The sequence below is a fragment of the Prenolepis imparis genome, unplaced genomic scaffold (genome assembly GCF_030444845.1).
Source record: "Prenolepis imparis isolate NDT839.2.m4 unplaced genomic scaffold, iyPreImpa1.0 SCAF_5, whole genome shotgun sequence".
NCBI lineage: Eukaryota > Metazoa > Arthropoda > Insecta > Hymenoptera > Formicidae > Prenolepis > Prenolepis imparis.
This window is the reverse complement of record NW_028141163.1, coordinates 18,173,167-18,191,543: the sequence shown is the minus strand read 5'-3', so window position 1 is coordinate 18,191,543 and position 18,377 is coordinate 18,173,167. Positions and strand designations below refer to the sequence as shown.

At 35.2% G+C, this 18,377-nt stretch overlaps 2 protein-coding genes and 1 long non-coding RNA gene across 3 annotated transcripts in view; 1 reads left to right on the top strand and 2 right to left on the bottom strand.

Annotated features, from left to right (window-relative positions):
* The first annotated feature begins 34 nt into the window (after positions 1–34).
* LOC145936286 (uncharacterized) lies at positions 35–1,160 on the top strand. Its single transcript, XR_014425363.1, has 3 exons — positions 35–364; positions 499–721; positions 838–1,160. It is a non-coding gene; the product is annotated as an uncharacterized LOC145936286 (long non-coding RNA).
* Positions 1,161–11,433: 10,273 nt separating this feature from the next.
* On the bottom strand, positions 11,434–12,810 carry LOC145936088 (uncharacterized). The gene is made up of 4 exons (XM_083037978.1): positions 12,695–12,810; positions 12,061–12,291; positions 11,747–11,976; positions 11,434–11,490 (listed from the first exon to the last, which is right to left on the bottom strand). Exons 1-4 carry the CDS (start codon positions 12,699–12,701, stop codon positions 11,434–11,436), a joined length of 525 nt encoding a protein of 174 aa, XP_082894104.1. The 5' UTR covers positions 12,702–12,810.
* LOC145936136 (uncharacterized) overlaps positions 12,723–18,377 on the bottom strand; it is a 52,724-nt gene continuing 47,069 nt past the window's right edge. The window contains exon 2 of the mRNA XM_083038033.1: positions 12,723–12,860. Coding sequence (XP_082894159.1) covers positions 12,823–12,860 — 38 coding nt within the window. The 3' untranslated portion in view covers positions 12,723–12,822. The remainder of the gene's footprint in view (positions 12,861–18,377) is intronic.

The following is an 18,377-nucleotide window of genomic DNA, read 5'->3' as shown; positions in this document are numbered from 1 at the left end:
AAGCAATACCGTTGCATTTATCATACTTATATTTCCTCTTCGAAAACAAAACCTGATCATTTTTTATATTTTTCGCAAAAATTAGTTTCACAAAATAAACAGGATGGAAACTTTTCAAATAAACACCTTGTGTATATATACTGTGTAGTATATATTTAGCATATCGCCTTTTATAGAGGGAGCAACTCGCACAAAAATTAGATAAACGGAAAAGAGCGCGCAAGTATAGAGTTATAAAACCTGCTTCAGGATCAAAGTTACCAGTTAGATATGGCTGTGGTGTGTTTTGTCATCCACCTTGCACTGATGAACCACGTATCAAATTGAATGTAGATGATATCGTGGTTGTAACACGTTGGAAAAAGTATGTTTTAAATTGTTAATTTCATTAATAGTTTAATAATAAACTATTTACTTTTATATTTGTGTGTATGTGTATGTGCGTATATACATATATAAAATTTATCGTGTGATAAATGCAGTTTTCATTTTTTACAGATATTGGCTATTTGGAGAAAAAGAGCAAAAGGGAGGAAATGATGAATCGAAACATATAAGAGGATGGTTTCCACGCCCCTGTGTGATTGAAGTAATAGAAAATGAATTGTATGATTCAGATAGTTTGTTTAAGGACAATTAAACTTTGAAGATATGTGAACAACTGGATAACAAAAGGCTAGCAGTATACCAGCAATACGACAAATTCAATCATGATTTTACAGTAAATTTCAAAATACGTCTTTATTAAATTTAGATAGTATGGTTTGTCAATAAAATATAGTGCACAGAGGTAGAAAAGCAATAAAAATTAAGCAGTGTTTTTTATCATTCGAGTAGCATTGCTGTATCGGAAATTGACGGCAGAAAAATAGCAGAAATTCAACATAATCTGCTATCAGGACGTGATAAAATTACGACCTATTGTCAAGAGACACGGTAGTGTCAGCAACGAGATGGACCATGTATTTATATCCGAACAACCCAATTGCGAGTACCTTAGATTATTGGATCTCAGTAAAAAGAACTGATCGAATTTTTTAATAGACTCAATCAATGATTTGGATTTGTTTTATATAACGAAAGTTATTTTTGCTCTACATGCCCTGAACAAATATGTTACCAAGCAAAGTCTCAATTAAAATATCTATTGAGAAACCTGATCATTATTCTTATTATTCTTATTATCATCGTCCAAGTTCCATTATATTTCATCAAGCGACGCCAAGTATATAAAAATACATTTCTAACTTGTCAACGCAATTTTGCCTACGTTCAGGCAAAATTGTTAACACGACGTTTACTGCGAAATTGTTAACACAAACGTTAACTGCGACGTTTATTCGGAATTTTAATCTATGTGAACTTTCGATTAAGATATTTCGACTACGACTACAACAAACATTGTAGAAATATTTCATCGCAATATTACAACATTGCATAAACGTGAAATGTTGCTTCAAGATTGCAGCAACGGTAAAATGTTCGCTTTCAGAAATATTACTACATAATATTGTAGCAATATTGTAATAAAATATATATGCAATATTAATGCTATAAGATCAGGCTGGTTCTTTTATGCCTAATATTTTTCGCGTGAATTTATGTACCTATTTCGTTTAGCAATCCCCATATATAGTAAAAAGAGTCACAATGTTTGTGTCATTGACTTAAAATTATGAATGGTGCTTTTCCTCACCACCCAGGGGGTATCACCAATGGCGCATTAGGTTTTTTAAAGTGGACCTTCGCCTGGAGCCCTATTATACCACATTATATAATACTATATTGTACCTGTCATTAACAGGAGTGATGTCTTTTACAGGCAATATGTTTTTTGCACACTTATTCTTTACAAGGATGATATTTTTTACATTCAAGATATTTTTTGCACTCTTATCCTTTACAAGTGTAGTTATAATATTTTTTATTTGCAACATTATTATTGCATATCATTAGCCGATGACGGACCAGCAATGTCATTAATATCAGCAGCATATAGTGTAAGACTATTCTTTTCTTCTTACGACAAGTAGATATAATAATCCGACTATAATTTATCCGACGACATGAGAGACAATGATATACAATCTTCATATTTAGAACAGTTTCTTTTTTCGTTTTTAATGTTGATTTGAATATACAAATAAACGAGAGTTTATTTCGTCTTTCTGTTTTTAAGTCTGATAGAAAAGAAAACATTCTTCCTAGGTCAGCATTCGAATTTGGAAATAATCTAACAGCGTTCAAAACAGACTTTTCAGATTGGGATAGTTGTAAAATTTGTTTTCACTTCTCATTAAAGTTTAATTTTGAAAAATGTTATTTTTTTGCTATTGTAAAATTTATACATGGTGTGTCTCAAATGTGACGAGAGTGAAAAACAAGGATTCATTTCTGTAACGTATCGATCGTTTGAAAGGCTTAGGCTCAACTGAGGAAGGTTTGATCATATACCTGAGATCCCCTTTCAACTACTTCAACCCCCCATTTTCCTCATGCAGCCCTTCTGAGCAATAAAAAATCATTCTCATTACTTTTGGGACGCATCATGTATGTAAATAATATCATTTTTTAAAAATGCATTTTAGTTAAAATCGAGATTGTGAGCGATAAAAGAAACATTAAATGATGTTCTTCTGTCAATATTATGTTTATTATATATAATGTTTTGTCTGATAGAAAAACTTGTAATTTGATGAAAACTTATTGTTAATAGGTCGTCTACCATTTTCCTCGGTAATAGTCACGTAAAATTGCAAATAATTCTTTCATTTGTAATTACCTGTTCTTCTTTCATCAATTTATCAAGATATTCTTTACACTCTGACCTTAAATTTATGGTAAGATTTTTGATTCTCTTTTTTGAGAAAATTGAAAATTATTACATACATTTTTTAAAAACTCAAAAAGTTATTAAAAACTGTGAAACTTGTTAAAAGATTTACTGATTTTGGCTGGAATGAATTCTTGTTTCCAGAAGTGCTTGGAAAAATGCATTAAGAAAATTTAAAAAATTCAAAATATATTTTAAAAATGTTTTTATGCCAGAATTTTGCATTATAATATAATAGAAAATTAATGTTCTCCTGACTTTGATTTTTCACTTATGATCATTTAAATCAAAAAAAGTATCCCAGAATTATCAGAGTATTAAGAAATCTTTTAATGTCTTTCATAAGCGGTGAGAAAGTCATCATATATCAAATAACTTTAAAATTTCAACATTCCGAACAAAAAACATTACCTATTTTTAAAATATCAAATGCTTCGTCAATAAAAATTGAAAATTTCATATTTTGAATGCTGTTGACCACACAGTCTCAACCGAACACATTGGATGCTTTCCACAAGGAGACACAGTGTGACACAGAGTATCTTCTTTCAATACCAGTAAACAAAGATAGAATGATACTCTGTGTCACACTGTGTCCTTGTTAGAAAGCACTCATTATATTCAAATATTATATTTTTGTTTGACTCACATACTCATTATTTTCAATACGTTAGAATCTTGTTCTCCTACTTCTTGAAAAAAACTGAGGATATCTTTTGCTGTTTTATGCGAAATGTTCTTGTCAGCAATTAACGCGACATACCGAATTTCTGCTGATTTCTTTCGATCTTCAAATGACAAAAGTGATTCGTCATTCATGTCAATATTTTCATCCATATTTTGTCCATTCTTTGTTTCTATTTTATTTTTAATTTCTATGTGTGCTTTGGATTCTGCGTGACGGTAAATTTGCGATAAACCACCAATCATAGATTTATCACAAAATGAGCAAAAAAATGAATATTTGTCATGTGGCACTTCGCTTAGCCATGGCTTAAACAATTTGACCTCTAGCCATTTATGTTTAAATTTACGTTTATCTTTTTTATGTGATTTTTTCTTGCCACTATGTAATAATGTACTTTCTTTCATATTATTTTTGTGACACGCAGACTTTATATGTCTTAAAATATGTGTGTTGCATGAAATATTTTTATTGCATATTGTGCAATGATAAAGGCTATCATCAGCTGATACTTTGCGTATCCAAGATTTAAATCGATCATCATTAAGCCAAGCTTCTGAAAAGCTTCGCTTAGATCTTTTATTTAATTCATCACACATTTTGTGGTAGAACTAAAAATAGAAACAAAGAAGAGAATGAACAAATAAAAATAAAAAATATGAAAATATATAGAAATGTGAAACTATCGGGACTTACACAATCGGGATTGCTTCAGCTTCTTTGAACAAGATTTCACGAGGTACGTATAAAAAAGTATGTTCACTCTCAAGTACAAGGCGACAAAATTATCTGATAGAAGAAACAAATCCCGAGATAGAAACGAAACTGTGAAATAAATGGACAATGCCGAGTGCTTCAGTTTCTTGTGCAAATCTTCTTTTTGACTGGAAGGATTCAAATCTTCTTCTTCTTATAATTTAATGGCAACAGGATGACAAAATGATTCATCCATCAAGCCATAAACTGGTATTTTATCAAATGAATACGCCAGTTTGCTATGCAAATATCTGCTACGACCACTGAATCAGAGAAAAGAATGAGAGGGGCCACGCCGTCGTTTTTCGTGACACGGTTTTTCTAGCTGGTACAGTGGCGCTAACTGGATCCATTTTAGAGCCGGCGGAATCACAGTGAGTACGTTTACACGGCACCCTTAGGGCCAATTTCACCAACGTCGGTTAACTTTAACCTCCGGTTAAATGATATCTTTGTCTCTTTTTAAGAACACATCTGAAAAGAGACAAAGATGTGGTTTAACCGGAGGTTAAAGTTAACCGACGTTGGTGAAAGTGGCCCTTAATCAGGTTTAATAACATCCGTAGTTATAAAACTGGCCAATCACAGCCATTTCCCTAAAGAATGGAACGGCTGTGATTGGCCAGTCTTACAACTACGGATGTTATTAAACCCGATTAAGAGCCAGTTTCACCAACATCGGTTAACTTTAACCTCCAGTTAAACTATATGTTTGTCTCTTTTTAATTAACGTATTTGAAACGAGACAAAGATATAGTTTAACCGGAGGTTAAAGTTAACCGACGTTGGTGAAATTGGCCCTAAGGGTGCCGTGTAAACGTACTCAGTGATGGTATAAAATTATAAAAAGTATATTTTCATGCTGAAGGTGCAGTCCTATTGAGCAGCCATGAAGAATAGAGATAAGGAGGCCGAACTAGCATTGAGGAATTATCGAAATGTGCGACCAAATGTCGAGCCTAATTGTAGTTTATTAATGCTCCGCAAGGTTGCGCTTTTGCCTCACGGGACTCACACGTACACGGTGGAGTTTTGTGCATGAAGAATAGAGATAAGGAGGCCGAACCACGGTCTTGTATACAGGTCTGGGCACTTCGGCGAAAATATGTGAGCGGAAGTGACGCCAATATGGCGTCTACAGTTGGCCGATTACCAGGAGCGTAGACACGTTTTCGGCACCCAAAAGATAACAATTGTTTTCAATGGCTTTATTAATTGAAGCTTTTCCTCCCACTCTTTTCTTCGTTCATCATTTTTTGGTGCAGAAAACATTGATAATTTCACTTTGCAAGTAGCATAACCTGTATTACAACCAGGTACTATACATTTGTAAGGCATATTTTTTTTCGCGTTATCAATGTTCAACTCACTCAGCGAATACTCGCTAATCATATATGATATATAACTAATCACTTATATATGATATAAAATATGTGATACAAAGAGACCGTGTGCTAAACAGCCACAAATATACGGCACTATGTTGTCTGACAAAACATGCCAACTGCGCTTGCGCGTCGGCCTATTATAGTCGCCATATTGGTGTCACTTCGCTCACACCGGTTTATATGAAAATAGTATAGGAGTGCCCAGACCTGTATACAAGACCGTGGGCCGAACTATGTGTTTGGGATGTGCGACCAAAACCGAGGCCCGATAGTAGTACCTATAGGTACCTATAGGTGGCATTGCAATCACAAGATGCTCGTTAGTTTGAGAGAGAGGAGAGATTGCAGGATGTAGAGCAAGAAGGATAGAGAATGACTAACACAAAAGTCCACCGTGTACGTGTGAGTCCCGTGAGGCAAAAGCGCAACCTTGCGGAGCATTAATAAACTACAATTAGGCTCGACATTTGGTCGCACATTTCGATAATTCCTCAATGCTAGTTCGGCCTCCTTATCTCTATTCTTCATGGTTTTGTGTTAGTCATTCTTTATCCTTCTTGCTCTACATCCTGCAATCTCTCCTCTTTCTCAAACTAACGAGCATCTTGTGAGTGCAATGCCATCTATAGGTACCTATAGGTACTACTATCGGGCCTCGGTTTTGGTCGCACATCCCAAACACATAGTTCGGCCTCCTTATCTCTATTCTTCATGGGAGCAGCGTACGGCGTACCGGCGTACGGCGTAAAAGAGCTTGGCCAATCACAAGCTTTACGCTCGTTTTCGTTACGCCAGCACAAACATCGGCTGTCCCATGGAGCGTATTTATGCTGGCGTAATGATCAATAAGCCAATCACAGTAGCTTTTACAAAGTTTATTTTCAAAATGGGTATTTAAGGGGTCTTGTGATTGGCTTATTGATCATTACGCAGCGTAAATACGCTCCATGGGACAGCCGATAAAAAGATTTTAGCGCAACTTTTTAACATATATTTATATATTAAAACAAAGTTAAAATTCAAGTATGTATAATCTCGTTAAAATGTCAGGCTCGGAATTTGCATTAATTAATTTAATAAAATACTTGAAAATTTACAAATGTCCGAAAAATACACTATGCAAAGAAGCTATTCGACAAAAATTAGTTCAAATATATATAATTTATAAATTGATGAAAGCTGAAGAGAAGAAAAAAGACTCCCGAATTAGACGCAATCCTCGAAGATTGAAGATTTTGGGTTAGACCAATTTTCAATCTCGAAAGACGGCACAAGGGGCTAGCAACAATCTGGTCGAAGAAATGATTTTTAGAGACACAGATTAATTTTTGAATTTTTTTTGACTGACACCAGAAATGTTTGAGAAACTGTTGCAGATTATTTCGCCACGTATACAGAAACAATTTGTAATTATAAGAAAAATTTTAGATCGGATGATGTACGAGTTATTAAACCGAATTATAGGCCGTCACGTAAACATCTGTAACGCGCTGTACTACGCCAGATACAACAGCGTAAAATCTGTGATGGCGTAATGAAAACGAGCGTAAAGTCTGTGATTGGCCAAGCTCTTTTACGCCGTACGCCGGTCTTAGAACATATATACATGGAAGGGGAATGCCTTTGTTCTCGACAGAAAAACCATGTCCGGAGGAAGTGAGACAGAAAATATGGTTGCCTCTCTCTCATGCTTAAGTAGCCGCGCATGCGCACTTTCGAGCAATAAGCGACGAGAGAGAGGCAATCATGGTTGCCTCTCTCTCGTCGCTTATTGCTCGAAAGTGCGCATGCGCGGCTACTTAAGCACGAGAGAGAGGCAACGATGATTTTCTTTCTCACTTCCTCCGGACATGTTTCAGTCTGCTATTCTCCTTCCATATCTATATGTTCTAACGCTGGGTTCACAATAGGTGATTTAAGCCCTAAGCCTTAAGAAATTGATCAATCGCAGTCAAGTATGAGGAGAAAACTCGACTGTGATTGGTCAATTTCTTAAGGCTTAGGGCTTAAATCACCTATTGTGGACCCAGCGTAAGACGCCGGTACGCCGTACGCTGTTCCATGGGATCAGGGACTCGATTCTTGAATTCATTCGCAAGAGAAACGTATACGCAAATTCGACTCTTACAGAAAAGTTGCAAGTTGATTGGCTAAAAGCCATGCGATAGCCAATCAACTTGCAACTTTTCTGTAAGAGCCGAATTTGCGTATACGTTTCTCTTGCGAATGAATTCAAGAATCGAGTCCCAGGGTTGGGAACGTATCATACCTTATGTATCATACATAGATATTCTACGTATGATACTAAGTATGATACGTGCCTTAGTTTGATACATATGTGTTCGTATCATACGTTACATAACCTTTCTTTTCACACGTGATGCATCATGTGAACAAGAATAAATTATGCATTATACGCATTACGCATCATGCGTGAAATGGAATGTACCCAATTACCTATTGTTAACTACTGTGCAGAGTTGTTATTAAAAAGTAATATAAATAATAAAATAATATGAATAAGGGCGAAAAACCCAGACATTCTTTCTGGACAGAAGGAACTTTTATTGAAAAAAGAAATGATAAAGGAAAAAAGTCATGATATAACAAAAATTATCGATTTTATTAATTGGTTTAGGATATTAAATAAGATATGCTTTGTTTATTAACTACATTAAACACTGTACTATTATATACTGCACTTACATTTTCAATTTCACTTCTTTTTTGTTTTTTATTTATAGACTGCATATTGCATATTTAAAAGATCTGTTTTTTATTAATGGTTAATATACAGATTTGAGGTTAGGATTAAATGTCAAATTTCATGCATAAGTTGTGTTCCAAAATTCACTGCTGAAAATCTATAACATACATAACGTGAACTATAATTTTCAGCGCTGGCAGTGAATTTTGGAACATAGCTATAATTTGATACGTATCCTACGTATGATACGCAATCATACGTATTATACGTAGGATACTTCTGGAATGCGTATCAAACCCATCCCATGATGGGACTGCACCTTGACGCTCGACGCTGGATTCGAGCGTCAAATCTAGTCACGTGACTACATTTGACGCTCTATCTGTGGAGGAGGCAATAGCGTCAAACAGCCAGCGTCCATGCTTGTTTGAGCGTTTGCGGAGTCTAACGTGTATCCGTATTTCATTGTATTATTTTATCGACTTGTTTTTCAATTAGCGCATCTTTGATAGTATGAAACAAACAATATAATATTCTGTAATAAAAAATTACTTTCATATACATTACATACCTAGCATGGGGTAAAAGTAGTGATTCTCGTCAATGTAAAACTTGTTGTAACCCTCTCTAGACAGGAATGACCTTGAATCTTCTCGCAAATTTCCTCGCACAAACCACAAAAGTATACACAATACGAATTTGCTAAATATGTAAAAAAAATGTATCATCAATTATTCTATTTTTTTCTGTAATAAAAAGCATATTTGGAGGTTACATTGATACCAATATAATTTTAATTGATATTTACCTGTTGGGAATCCATCTTGCTCTCTACTATAATAGATATTCAAAATAATACCGGAATCGATATAATTTTGTGGTAAATTTTTAACAATAATATATTTAAAAATTCAGAGGGACGCGAAATATAGCCTAACCACTGGATTGACTGAAATGAGCGTCGAGCGTTAAAGCTAAACACTGTTTAGCTTTAAAGACGGTCTTGAAATAAAAACGGACTATCAATATCGGCCTAACAAACGTTCTAATTAGCATATTCGTGACCAACAAACGATTCCGCATCGATTAAGCCTCTGCAAAACTTAAATAATCTAAATTAAAAGCCGAGGGCTAACTTCACGGTTATTTCCCTAGAAAATTATCAAATATCGTTTTTTGCTTTTATTTAAGAAACGACGATCTAACAAACGTTCTAATTAGCATATTCGTGACCAACAAACGATTCCGCATCGATTGAGCCTCTGCAAAACTGAAATAATCGAAATTAAAAGCCGGGGGCTAACTTTGCGGATATTTTATTTTTTATTTTGCAGCGCGAGGCTAATCTAACAAACGTTTTAATTAATCTAACAATCACCTACAAACGACTTACAAACGATTTAAAAAAAAAAAAACTCAAAAAGTCAAAATTGGGGGGCCAAGTTCACGAAGCTCAAATAGGCCACCCCGCCCCTGTCTAAAATTGTATTGAAGTAAATCTAACTTGTGCGTTTTCCATTTAGCGACACAAGTCGACACAAGCATCATATTCTATCTTTGTTCTACATTCTATGAGAACAAAGATAGAATGATGCTTGTGTCGACTTGTGTCACCAAATGGAAAACGCCCCTTGTGAGGCTTGTGAGGTACGAAAATGTAGCTTGAAGCATCTAGTTTTTTATGCCGTCTGGTGATTTTGAAAAATGTCAAATAATGACCTTGATTTTTCCAGTTAAATAGAATGGTATGTATTTTCTTGTTCAAATCTTTACTATTTTCTTGTAGATGACGTACAAAAGTCATTTTTAATATAATTTTATCCGCTGAATTCGAATCTGAAGTAAGGCGAAAACAAAATTGTGTCATTCCACGTCAAATCGGTCACCCCCACCCTCGCTCAAAATTGTATTGAAGTAAGGGTGCCGTCACATGGGGCGTAACTTGCGTAAGCGTAATCAGCGGATCGCCAATCACCGAGTTATTCCGATAGAGCCCTTCGTCGAGTTCTATCGGAATAACTCGGTGATTGGCGATCCGCTGGTTACGCTTACGCAAGTTACGCCCCATGTGACGGCACCCTAAATCTAACTTGTGAGGTACCAAAATTTAGCTTGAAGCATCTAATTTTTTATGCCGTCTGGCGATTTTGAAAAATGTCAAATAATGATCTTGATTTTATTGTGAAATATTGTTTCATAAATACATATTTATATAATGATATTTGCAACTACTTTCTTGTGTTACGCTACTATTTTACTATTTCTTTTTTCTTTCAGAATAATAACTACTTTCTTGCTTTGCTACCATCCTACTATTGCTTTTTGTAATTATATAATTATTGATATAAAATAAGAAAGCAAATAAAAGCTAATAATAATAAATAATGTAAAAAAAAAACATTAAAAAATGTGCATTTTTTGATAGCTCATAGCACATAACGAGTAGTATGCGTGCTATGAGCTATCAAAATATATAAAAATGCATATAAATTTTTATAACTTGTCTTTTTGTTATTTATTGTGAACCTTTAGTCACTTTCTTATTTATTATATCAACAATTATATATTTATGAAAAAAATTGTAGAAGAGCTACGTAACAAGGAAGTAATTACGAATATCATTATTATAAAAGAAATAAAAAGATAGCTTGACAAGAAAGTAGTTACAAATATCATATCATATAAATATATATTAATAAAAGCAAGACACATTTTGCAATACTATATATACTACATATATAACTTGATTAGTTGAGAATGTAATAAAAAATGTGAAATATTTATCTGATTTACAAATATTTTCTATAAAGAAAAGCGCTATATAAAAAAAAAAATATAAGGGTATATAAAAGGCTATACCTAGAGAACCTCAAGGAGAGAGAAGCGACAACTGGTCACGTGACCAGCTATTCGTGATTGGCTGGCATAATATGTACTATTTGGACATTGCGACGCCAATGCAGTATACGCAGTGCACACCGAAAAATGTCAAATGTGTGACGTACTGTGAGGTTATACTGCATTGGCGTCGCAATGTCCAAATAGTACATATTATGCCAGCCAATCACGAATAGCTGGTCACGTGACCAGTTGTCGCTTCTCTCTCCTTGAGGTTCTCTAGCTATACCTATATGTATATCAAAAAATACGCTAATGTCTCATGCCATTATATTATTCACATATAAGGAAAGAGGCTAACTATAAATCAAAATCGGATTAATCAAAACCGACTATTTTTAAACTTTGTTAATTTTAATTTTTAAATATATACTTAATTATATTACATTTATAAAATTATTATAAAATTAAAGTTTAAATATACTTAAAGTTAAAATATACTTAATTAATTATAATTATTTAATAAAAAAATTTCTAACAAAAATAGTGTGCCCGCCCCGGCCTCTCCAGCCACCTCGGCCACCTCGGCCACCTCGGCCGCCCCGGCCACGTCGGCCACCTCGGCCACCTCGGCCACCTCGGCCTTGGCCGCTCTGGTCGCCCTGATCGCCCTGGTCGCCCGAGATGCCTCGGTACCAATTAATTATGACTCTCGCACCCCGCTGGCGATAACAGCGGGCACGCGAGCGTCCAGCTCCCCTCCTTTTCCCTGAAAAATAAAAATACATATAAATTTAAAAAAACATTATGCATAAATTAACAATGTAATAATAAAAAATAAAAAGATTCATACCAGTTTTTTTTTGCGGTTCTTGTAACTGCTGCAATTGCATCATTTGCTGCTGGTGCTGTTGTTCCTGCTGCTGTTGTTGCTGCTGTTGTAGCAAATATTGCAGCTGTTGCTGCAGTTCAGATTGCACTTGCCGTTGCTGCTGTAGTTGATGCTGCAACTGTTGCACCAGCGACTGCTCATTTGGATTGCCATTTCTAATTTCTTGATCAATCTTCTTAATTTCTTGATCTTCTGTAAAAATTAATATGTATTTATTAATATTTATTAAAATATTTATTAATATGCATTAAAAATTAAAGGTTTCCGTTTAAAAAATAAGACTCTATGTGTATATATTAAGAGAAGTATATGTATAAGTTAAAGCAGCTATGAATATAAATCATGTCCACATATCATTCATTATATCATATATATTACATGCCGTGCAAAATATGTAAATTATATTAACACTGTTCATAACCTTATTTACATATTTCTTTTACACACATATATACCATTATCTCATTTAAATATATATTAATATATAAATAAATAGCTTATTATATATAAGTAATAAGGAAAAGAAAGCCAAGAATTTTTTAAAATATAACATTTCTAACAAATATGAATAATAATAATTTAACTTGTTACTTACGTGACATATTGCGTCTTTTGATATGGAGGGAGAATACTGGCCTGAAAGTGCCGCCAACATCTGTGCAAGAGAGAAAGATATAGATTCCTATTCGTCCTCTGCACGCATGCGTTGTTTCCAAGTGACTTTTATTGAAGGTGGTTTTTTACATGATAGCATCGAGCATCTGCGCAGAAAATCATTGCGCAGATGTTTAATGAGATAGAAGATAGATGATAGATTCTAACTTCTTACGATTAAAATATAATGGTGAGTTATTATTAATAAATATAATAAATATAATTAATTTTCAGTATTTATAAATGTGTGCATATTAAAATCACAAACTTCTATATATTATCTAGACTGCTGAATTGCTATAGTTTAGTACAGGGTACAGGTTGCATTGAAGTCAGTAAATAACAATCCGCCATCTTTGAAAGTACTTCACGTACATATATCCTGTCAATGTATAAGTGATCGATAATGTACATGAAGCGATGTGTAAGTGATACATGACATTTTGTAAAATATATTTTCGCAAAATGTGTGTGTGTGTGTGCTATAATGCGTATCATTTCAATTGGCTTCATTCGCAAAGCCTATATTCGCAGTCTAGATAATATATAGAAGTCTGTGATTAAAATACACGCGGCCAAAAAAAAACAAGTGTATATACTTGAAAAAGTAATAAAAAATTATGCAACTTCAAATATTTATAACTCACAAATAGTATATAAGAGTGTATATAACTCTATAAAAACATGGCGTCAAGTATGGGCACGCCAGTAACAAAAAATTACCTATTGCAAATCTATGTAAAATCGTAAAAGAGGACCATATTTTGAAATACGATTATCATATACCAAAATGAATGATATAATCTCTATAAAAACTGTTGGGATTTTAATTATGGAAGCGAGGGGCAAAGCACTCGAATAACTAGCACACAGAGATTAGGATAATATAAAAGAATATATTTTAGTATTATTACAACGTGAGATGTGTCTTACTAAGGCCGGTATTCATAGAGTAAGTAAGTGGGTTAGGTTAGATGTGCGCGCGTTCTTTTGGTGGTAAAAGAAGAAAGGTAGATGTCGCCAACATCATGTTACTATGATTTTCTAACACTTCCTCTCAAAGTAACTGATGTATGTGTGTGCCTCATCCACTAGACCAAGTTGATGTCGGAATTTTTCGAATTTTTGACGTCCCAAGGGCTTGGTCATGATGTCCGCGATCATGTTCTCATGCTCGATGAGGATTGCGTTTTCTTGATATTTTTCTCTCACGAAGTGGTATTTTACTTCCACATGTTTGGTTCGCTTGTGGAACTCCGGGTTTTTCGCCAACTTGATTGCTCCAGCATTATCAACCATAAGTGTAGGAGTATAACTGATTTTTGTTAGCTCATCTAATAGACATCTTAGCCAAATCAGTTCCTTAGTTCCTTCGCTGGCAGCAACATATTCTGCTTCGGTTGAGGATAATGTAACGCAACGTTGTCTTTGACTCAACCAGGATAAAGCTGCTCCGCCATAAATGCTGACCATTCCAGTCCTTGAATGTCTAGTGATAGGATCTCCGGCAAAGTCTGAATCACTAAATACTCGTAACTCTTTTTCTTTACAGTTTTTCTGAAACAGCAAACCATAATTAACAGTGCCTTTCAAATATCTATATATACGTTTTACAGCCATCCAATAGGCTTGAGTTGGAGAATCCAATTTTGTTGAAACTATGCTAAGAGCATATGCCAGATCCGGACGTGTTGCAGTCATGAGATACATCAGGCTACCAACTGCTTGTCGATATGGTATTTGATCCTTCAAAACTTCCTCTGACTCCTCGATCTGTCCTTCAATGGGCGTTGAAACTGTTTTTGATTGTACCATACCAAATTTTTCAAGAATTTTCTCAGAATATAATCGCTGAGTTATAAAAATGGATTCGTCCTCTTGCTGTTTCACCTGTATTCCTAGGAAACTATCAAATGATCCGATTGTGATCTTGAATTCTTTCTTCAATTCATTTACAAAAAGATCAATCTCTCTTTTATCCGATCCAGCAACCAGACCATCATCTACGTAGATGACAATAATTAATTTCTTGCTATTTTTCTTCCGGGTGAAAAGACATGGATCTGCTGAGCTCCTTTTCATTTCTTGTTTCTTGATGAACTCCGTAAATCATCGATTCCAGCATCTGGGCGACTGTTTCAATCCATAGAGGCTACGTTTTAATTTACATACTCGACCTGTTTTATCACTGTAACCTTCTGGCTGTTTCATATATACTTCTTCATTGAGCTCACCATTTAAAAAGGCAGTCTTTATATCGAACTGAAGAAGCTTTAAGTTCTCAGACGCAGAAACACTTAATACAGCTCTCACAGTGTCATATCTAGCCACCGGACTAAAAGTCTCATCGTAGTCAATGCCTGCTTTCTGTGTGTAGCCCTTTGCCACTAACCGAGCCTTGAATTTTCCTTGCGTGTCATCAGTTGTTGATTTTATTCTCAGCACCCATCGATTCTGCACGATCCTCTTCCCTTTTGGTGGATTGACTAGCTCCCAAGTATTGTTTTCAGCCAACGAAGACATTTCTTCATCCATGGCTTTTTTCCATTCTTGAGCCTCATTCGATTTCATTGCAGCGTCATAAGATTGTGGGTATAAATCTTCTGTCACATATGCATATGCTTCAGCCATTAATGAAAGTTTGTCAGGCCTTTTTATTTCATGCCTGCTTCGACGTAATGCTATGGGTAGATCCGAATTATCTTCATGGTTGTTCTCTTTTTCTTCCACGTTGATGTCATTCTCTTCTACTCCTTCTTCATTGATGTCATCTTCTTCTAGTTCTTCCTTGTTGATGTCATCATCTTCCTGTCGACGTTTATCTTTGATAATGTCTTTAGCAGTTGTTCTCTTATTGTCACCTGAGTCATTATTATTGCTTCCAGTATCGGTATTTGAATTTATAACCAAATCGAGTCTTTTTTGAATTATACTTTCTGGTTTGAAAATGACATTCCGACTGCATTCTATCTTGTTCATCTTTGGCAACCAGACTCTGAAACCATCTTTCTCACCACAATATCCGACGAGAAAACCTTTAATGCTTTTTTGATCAAATTTTTGACGCTTCTGTTTCGAAAGATGCACAAAGCATTCTGTTCCAAATATTTTCAGATGATCAATTTTCACAGGTTTCTTATTCCATAGTTCAATAGGACTCTTCTGTTTCACTGGAGTTGGTCCTGTACGGTTCAAAATATATGCTGCTGTATTAACTGCCTCGGCCCATAATTTGACAGGTAAACTTTTTGTGTGTATCATTGTGCGACTGCTTTCGACCAGGATCCTGTTTTCTCTCTCCGCAGCCCCGTTTTGCTCAGGAGTATATGGCATGGATTTACGAAAGTTTATTCTTCTTGACTCAAGAATTTTCTTGACTTCTTTATTGTCAAACTCCTTTCCTCCATCGCACAACAGCTCCTTGATAACATGTCCAGCCACATTTGCTTCATTCAGGAAGGTCGAGAGACAACTAGCTACTTCAGACTTCTCTTTCAAGAAAAATACTCTTCTGTATTTTGAGAAATCATCCTTGAAACATACGAAATATCGGGATCCTCCTATAGACTGCTCCTGCATCGGACCACAAACGTCAGCATGAATTATTCCACCCGGTTGTGTTGATCGTTCCAGTCTTTCTCTAAAACTGGCTCTTGCGTGCTTGCCTAAAACACATCCTTCACAGAATTCACTGTCAACAGTTACCTCGATACCTTTACTTCGTAGAATTTTTCTGACGTGACTCTTTGCTTGATGACCCAATCCTTCGTACCACAGTTGCAATGTGCTCTCAGTTGAGGCTACGTGGACTTCAACTGCTTCCTCTGGAACTATAACTCGCATCTGCAAAGCATACAAGTTATTTGATGTTTTTCTTCCAACAAGTCGAACCTTTCCATTCTTAATGAATATACATCCTCTTCTATCGGCCTTGAAACTGAAGCCTCTATTAATATTCTGACTAATTGAAAAAAGGTTCCTTCCAATTTTAGGTACGTACCAGACGTCCAAGAGATGATTACGATACCAGATACCTTTTATTTTCATCTCTACATTTATTGCACCTTTTCCATAGGCTAATATGACATCTTTGTTACCTACTTGTACTGCCTTCGGTGTGGGGAATGCTTCATACATCACAAAGTGCTTCTCGCAGCTTGTCATATGAGTTGAAGCTCCTGAATCTGCCAACCAAGCATCCTGTTCTACGATACTATCTTCAAAGATATAAAAAGCTCCTTTATCGTCATTTCTATCTGTAATAGCTACAAACGCGCTGCCTTCTGTTTTCAAATTCTTCTTAGAATCCGTCTGTTTCTTTTTTTTTGATTTTTCTGGACAATGTTTAGCCTGATGTCCGGTTTCATGACATATAAAGCACTTTCTTTCCTTCTTGTGAATGTTTTCTTTTGTTCTATGCTCAGTTTGCCTTTTATTTCCTGATTTTACTAATAGTGCTTCCGTCTCACCTTTGTTAACTGGTAATCTCTGCTCAATGAGTCTTAGCCTTTCAAGCAGCAAATTTACTGTACACGTCTCCACAGGAACAGATTCCCAGACACTCTTGAACTCAAAATATTGAGAGGGAAGCGTTGACATGATGCGACTAGTTAATAAAATCTCAGGCAGTTCAGCATTTCCCAGTTTCTTCAATTCGTCATTCAGCTCCCTGAAGTTCCTCTGAAGACGACCGACGTGAGTGGCAATCGTTTCCTCGACCATCTTCTCGCTGGTGAAAAATAATTCCATTAGTCTATCAATTCTTTGTCCAGAGCTTTGTTCATAAATAGATATCAATTTATCCCACGTTGCTTTGGCGGTATCACACATTGAAGTCATGTCAATATGTTCATCATTTAAACTATTGACAATAATCAGCTGCGCGAGATCATCCTTTTTTTGATGTGTTCTTAATCTTATTAAGTATTGATCTCTTTCTCTTGCATCCGCTGGTTCCACAGGTACTGTCGCTTGACCTGTCACAATATCAAGAACGTCGTTATGTCGAAGTAATAGAGTTACCTCTCTTTTCCATCTCGTCCAGTTTGCAGCTCCTTCCAGCCTCTGAACTTTTGCCTTGAAATCCAACGACATTCTTTTATTCTCTATATTCTAACCAACAAAACGTTAATTCGTATCTCGCTTCCTTATTACAAGTGTGCTGGGCCCATAACCTGTTGGGATTTTAATTATGGAAGCGAGGGGCAAAGCACTCGAATAACTAGCACACAGAGATTAGGATAATATAAAAGAATATATTTTAGTATTATTACAACGTGAGATGTGTCTTACTAAGGCCGGTATTCATAGAGTAAGTAAGTGGGTTAGGTTAGATGTGCGCGCGTTCTTTTGGTGGTAAAAGAAGAAAGGTAGATGTCGCCAACATCATGTTACTATGATTTTCTAACAAAAACTAACCTTTAAAAAAAAGGTAAAAAATGGCGCCAAGAATGGGCACGCCAGTAACAAAAAACAAAATTAAAAATTTTTGCAAAAATTAAATATTAATACAAATAAAAAAGTTTTAATTAAAAAACTTAGCGCTGCTAAATTTCAAAATTAACTTTAGCAAATTGTTTAATTTAGCAGCGCCAAGTTTTTTTAACTAAAACTTTTTTATTTCT